The following is a 6,000-nucleotide window of genomic DNA, read 5'->3' on the forward strand; positions in this document are numbered from 1 at the left end:
CTTCCGCTGAGCTCAGAAGAATGTACACTCAATTTTCCACATTTGTGAGTGTGAATTCTACAGAACTTTGGTCTTTGAAATACAAACTTCAAAACAATTCATTTTGTAAGTTGTTTCATAAGCCATGTTCATTTTGCAGATTCATTTTTTTCACACTTGTGTGCATGCCATATTTACTTTATTTAAAACACCGTATTTTTTATTCCTGTTTTCCTCATCCACCTGAGGTGTCCAAAGTAACTCGCAGCTGCAAATAAAAACAATTAAAAATACAGAAAATAACTATTAAAAATAACAGCAACCACCAAATAACCTTCTCAAAAAACAACCAGAAACGGGGAAAGAAAACTAATCCCCAGAAGAGGCTGAAGAGAACAGCAAGGTATTCAATTGCTGCCAGAGTTCAAGGGGGAAGAAATTCCACTTATGGGGTGCCACCACAAAGAAAGTCCTGTTCCATTCCACACTCAGCCTAACTTCTGAAAATGGCACACATGCAGGAGGGCCCTCCCCCAGTCACAGCAAAAGGTCCCACCCTCAAGGGTTAGGGTTCTTCTCCCCACTGGCCTCATCAGTTTGAGTAAGGGGTCAATTTGGGTGGCTCAGGTAAAACTTCCCTTGCCCTGTTAACTATTTCTTCTGTAGGGGATTAGAGGAGCCAGGGGGTGATCTTGTCTCCTTGGGAGAGGGGGCTGGGTCCTTTCCTGAGGAAGCCACCAGCTGTTTCCTCCCTCAGTCTCGATCCCCACTTCCTTATCCTTGATCCAGGGGCAACATTCTGAGACAGGCAGTGGAGTTAGAGGTCTCTGACTCTTCCTGCTCCACTCGGCCTGGACCTCCCCCAGCCCCTGTCAAAGCCCCACCCCTTTGGGAGCAGACTCACAGCCCGGGCATTGGAAGGTGAAACTTGGTTCCCTCACCCTTGCATGATATTCGGGCCCCACCCTCCCCAATGATGATACCCCTAAACTGGCTGTTGCTGCTGGCATCAAAGGCCCAATATACTCCTGTAATGGCTGCCATCTCGGATGCCTGCACAGATGCTGGGGCCATATGGAGGGGCTCATGCCTCATTGATCTGTGCAACTGCAGAGTGCATTGACCAAGCTGACCTGGTGGAGCCCTGCAGCACACAGCCTCTTCCCTTGACAACTGCTCAGGGAACCTCACCAGCAGCAGGTCCCTGTTCAGACCGAAACTTACCATTCTGCCTCCGCACGGCTCATCTTCCAAGTAGATCTGGGCACTGGGATGCTCTGGGCAGTCGCATCTGTTGTCCAGCATCCCAGAAGGCTGTGCAGTAGGACATCCAGGCAGACGCAATTGCCTAGAGCATCCCAGTGTCCAGATCTGCTTGGAAGACAAGCCATACGGAGGTGGAACAGTAAGTTCCACTCAGAGAAGATCCCAAACCCCAGATCTGGCCCCAGGGCTAGAGTTTGGAGGAGCCTGGTCTAAGGAGACCCACAGACTATCAGGAGGCCAACATATATGAAAGGGGAAAAAATACCTCTTCCAGCAGCCCTCCCCACATAGCATGCAGGATACTTCTGCAGGATGGCTGCATGCTATAGCGTGGTGGGGGAGGGGGGTAGGAGGCAAAATGCTCTCAAGTTCCAACTTTTATTTTTGCAGGGAAGAAGCAAAAATATTCTGGTTCTAAAATAGCCTGGCTTGCTTCAGCAGCCCTCTTATTTCCATATGCTGTATTCAGTAAGATGTAGGTGGAATATAATGCAATATAAAAATACGTTGGGCATGTGGGGGATCTGGAACTGGAAGTGTGTGCTTGTATTAAATTGGTTTGACCATAAATAACTTAAAAGTTTCAGGATCATTCTGTAATCTATATTTGCCATCCAGTGCTATGAATCCAGCGGTGGGGGAGAGACAGAGTGGAGGGGACATGGGGAGCCGGGGGGGTAGGGTTGGAGTGGAAGAGAGTCCACAAATAAACAGCCCAATTTTCTTCCTGGAGCAAAGCTAATTCTTTTCAATCCACTTTTTTATTACACTATTTTCCCTCACTCTATTTAGCGAGCATAAGGATAAATTTCCAAAGCTACCCGGTTGGAAAATAAATGGGTTCGCTGTTTGTCTAGCATTCCAATCTTTGCAAATGTAAATCAGTCCAACTGCTGCTCCATTTAAAACCTCACAACTTCACAAAACATTAAAGGCCTCCTTTCAATACACAATTTACTCTGTGACAATTCCCTCAGATTTCGGCTTCAAACATCATTAGAAACTGACTGACTGATAAAAAAAGGGGAGGGGGGGGTTCTGCTATTAAAGGTCAGGGAGGTCATTGTGTGTAATTATATCTACTTCTACGGGGTCAACTACACCAGACACCGTTATTTGAAGGTTAAATTGTTACAATTAAATACATATACAGCCTATTCCCACAGCTACTCTGTTGTTAAATCTACCGTAAACAACACACTTTTTTTTTTCCCCCTGCTACTAATTGTGTCCAAGATGTCGCTGCTTGGAAATTATATGACGAAAAAGAACATTGTAATCCATTACTAAATTAAACAATAGTTTCCAGAGTAAAATGGATAATTAGCTGAGGGGAACTAGTTTTCATCTATCCGCATCAATGCTAAGAAGTTCATTTGGGTTACTCTCTTTGGTTTAATTGGAATGCCAAGCAGAACTCCTCCCAATATGTTTTTATAGATGGAGTGTTCACCGCAAACAGAATGTGACCCCCCCCAATGCAAAATCACTCATTAGTGAAACTCTTCTATGTGCCAGCAGACCAGGAGAGGGGGGATGGAGAAATGTGTGCCCGCTTGCGTGTGTGTCCCCTTTCTCCAAGCTGCATTTAAAGAGAAGATTTTTTTTTTTTAAGTGAATCCATTGTGAAAGCAATCCATGCGCTCAGGCCACACTTAGTGTGAAATTAGTTTTGCTACCCAGAAGGGCTGATTCACATGACCCCAAAAGGGCCCGAAATGTGGAATGGTGAGGGTACGAGCTCAACTGAGGAGCACAGTGAAGCCATCAGGCAAAGCCTTTCGGGTGGTCCACCATTCTACTGAACTCAACTTAAAAAGAAGGGTAAATATTTCTAATGACTAAATAAATAAACCACCACAAAAAGAGATGGTCAGTGGGTGATCCACACTCAGCGATTGGATCACTGATTTTATAGAAGTATATGTTCATTATATATGTTCCAAAGGATCTCCTCTATGGAGAACTCGTGCAAGGAAAGCGCCCTACAGGTAGACCACAGCTGCGATATAAGGACATCTGCAAGAGGGATCTGAAGGCCTTAGGGATGGACCTCAACAAGTGGGAAACCCTGGCCTCTGAGCGGTCCGCTTGGAGGCAGGCTGTGCAGCATGGCCTTTCCCAGTTTGAAGAGACACTTTGCCAGCAGTCTGAGGCAAAGAGGCAAAGAAGGAAGGCCCATAGCCAGGGAGACAGACCAGGGACAGACTGCACTTGCTCCCGGTGTGGAAGGGATTGTCACTCCCGGATTGGCCTTTTCAGCCACACTAGACGCTGTTCCAGAACCACCTTTCAGAGCGCGATACCATAGTCTTTCAAGACTGAAGGTTGCCAATACCAATACAATGTTCATTATATAAATACAAACAATATAAATACTCTTCATTTACTTCTCCTGTTGTGTTTGAAGCTTATTCTGTCTGACGTAAAAGATGGACGTAGTAAACCAGATCTTTCATATCCTAAACTAATAATATGTATGCCAAGTGAGATTTACCAGGAGGAGATGTATTTCTGTGGCATAGCATGTACTTGTCATACAGTACATAACCTCCCTGACACCTTGGAGATGTGCTGGCAGTCAGAGGAGCCAGCATAGAGCTAGACAGTCTAGCTGCCACTGGAAGGCAGCTTCATCAGTTCCTGTGTGCTAACATGCAAGAAAGATGGCAGCAATTGGAGAGGATTCGGAAGGACTGCTGAAGATTCTAGAAAAGGGGTTGGCGGCATAAACTCTGCAAGCAATCACTGGCCTTCCAAGGGTTACCTCTTACCAAACTACCAGCCTTTGAGTTGCCACACAGATGCTTCAAATCCCTTTGGGGTAAAAAGAGGCTTTAAAAAAATGGCACAGTAGGGAATTAAGCCTATTGAGGGTGCAATCCTAACCCCTTATGTCAGTGCTTTCCAGCACTAACATTAAGGCAATGCAGCTCTGAGGTAAGGCAACAAACATTCCCTTACTTTGAGGAGGCCTCCGTGAGTGACACCCAACTGCAGGATGCAGCACATGTCCCATTGGCACCGCTATGCCAGTGCTGGAAAGCACTGACATAAGGGGTTAGGATTGCGCCGTAAGTTACATTCACTCCTAAGCTCTTGTGTATCACCTGATTTTGTTTGTCCTATTGTGCTTTTCTATGGTCTTTCAGCCAGCACACTCCCATCTGTTGAACCTGACATTTGGGAATCTCAGCAAGCCACTCTCAGACTCGGCTCCCCAATTGCAATTTGAGGATGGTTACGATGATGACACTGGTGTATCCTTATGTGTTTATAGTAAGGAATACAGCAAGATCATTCACAGCAAAATCTTCACTGTGACACAGACAGACAGAAGCACTTTAGGGTGTTCAGAGTACTATGTAGATGTTAACAATGGCAGTTGATGATGTTTTCTTTGAGTACTTGCACTGTTAAACAAAGGTGATGTCCTCAGGTTGCACAAGTGCAAGAACTCATAAATGGCATACTTAGAAGGATGCAAGACAGAGCATAGAACTGTTTAGACAACGCCTGAATTCAAGAAGCGGCATATTACCCGCTAGCTATCCCCGTCTCCCCCATGCTCCTGGCTACGCATTTGACATTGGTCTACAAGGGGCCTTCTATGTGTCCAAGTGTATGCACAGAGGGCTTCTCCCCACTATTTGGAGCCCTGAGTGGCCAGGGTTTCAAACAGTGGGGAGGAATTCTCCATGTACAGCTGTTCTCACAAAGAGCTCCTTGCAAACACATAGCCACCTAAAGGGCATGGCTAGTAGGCAGATTAGTGTTAGGGAATGTGGCTACTGGACAGAATTTCAGTCCTTCCTTCTGTGTTCATTGATTGTATGTGCAGGTGATATCCAAAACGGGCTAAAATGAAACACTGTAGTCTAGTTCCTCCATTCAAAATGATCAACCCTTGTGAAACGGATTCTTCAAGATAAACTACAATTTTTCTGGGGAGAGGAGAGGTCTTTGGCAGGAGGAAAAATATCAATTAAATCTTCTGTGTTCTATTTTTTCCTTGTATTTCCAGATTTTGCGTGGGAGACAAATTTTTCTTGAAGAACAACATGATTCTGTGCCAAACGGACTATGAGGAAGGTTTAATGAAAGAAGGTTACGCACCCCAAGTTCGCTGATCCAATGCCTGGCCGCTCAGAGTACTGCAGTCCTGTTTGTTTTCTTATTCTTCTTGCTCAACGTGTAAATACGAAATGATGGAGGAAGCGACTGAATAGCTTAGATATAGGGAGACAGGATGGTCATGTGGAATAAAAGGCGGACTGCAACTATATGTAGTGGAAATTGCACCAGTTCACAGTTGAATGTTTATTAAAAGATAATGTACATACTGCTGGAGTTTTTTCTTGGCTTGCTGTTGGGTTCTGAATTTTTTTTCCTCCTTTTTGTGTCATTTAGCATGAGATGCTTATTTTCGACTAATGTACATAATGTATTGTAATATTTGAAGCACAAATGTAATACAGTTTTATTGTGTTACCATTTGTGTTCCCGTTTGCTTATTTGTATTGTTGCATTTCGTACAATCCGTGTCTAAACTTTACTGTATATTTATGCTTTCTGTATCTACCAGCTATTTTGAAAGAGCTGTATCTTTCTAGTAAAAAGAAAAAAAAAAGAATTTTAAGAGCCAATCCCATCCATTCTTCTCCATTTTAAGAACTTCACAAATGCTACTGACACTTGGACTAGTTGATTAGAAATGGTGGACAAGATCCAGCCAAAGTTAAGCACTTTAACAAG

General features: G+C 44.3%; 1 protein-coding gene across 1 annotated transcript in view; it reads left to right on the forward strand.

Moving 5' to 3' along the window:
• The window catches only part of LMO3 (LIM domain only 3), a 76,400-nt gene extending 71,025 nt beyond the window's left edge, over positions 1–5,375 (forward strand). Inside the window, exon 3 of the mRNA XM_066634089.1 lies at positions 5,270–5,375. Coding sequence (XP_066490186.1) covers positions 5,270–5,375 — 106 coding nt within the window. The remainder of the gene's footprint in view (positions 1–5,269) is intronic.
• Positions 5,376–6,000: the final 625 nt, after the last annotated feature.

The sequence above is a fragment of the Tiliqua scincoides genome, chromosome 7, assembly GCF_035046505.1.
Source record: "Tiliqua scincoides isolate rTilSci1 chromosome 7, rTilSci1.hap2, whole genome shotgun sequence".
Classification (NCBI taxonomy): Eukaryota; Metazoa; Chordata; class Lepidosauria; order Squamata; family Scincidae; genus Tiliqua; species Tiliqua scincoides.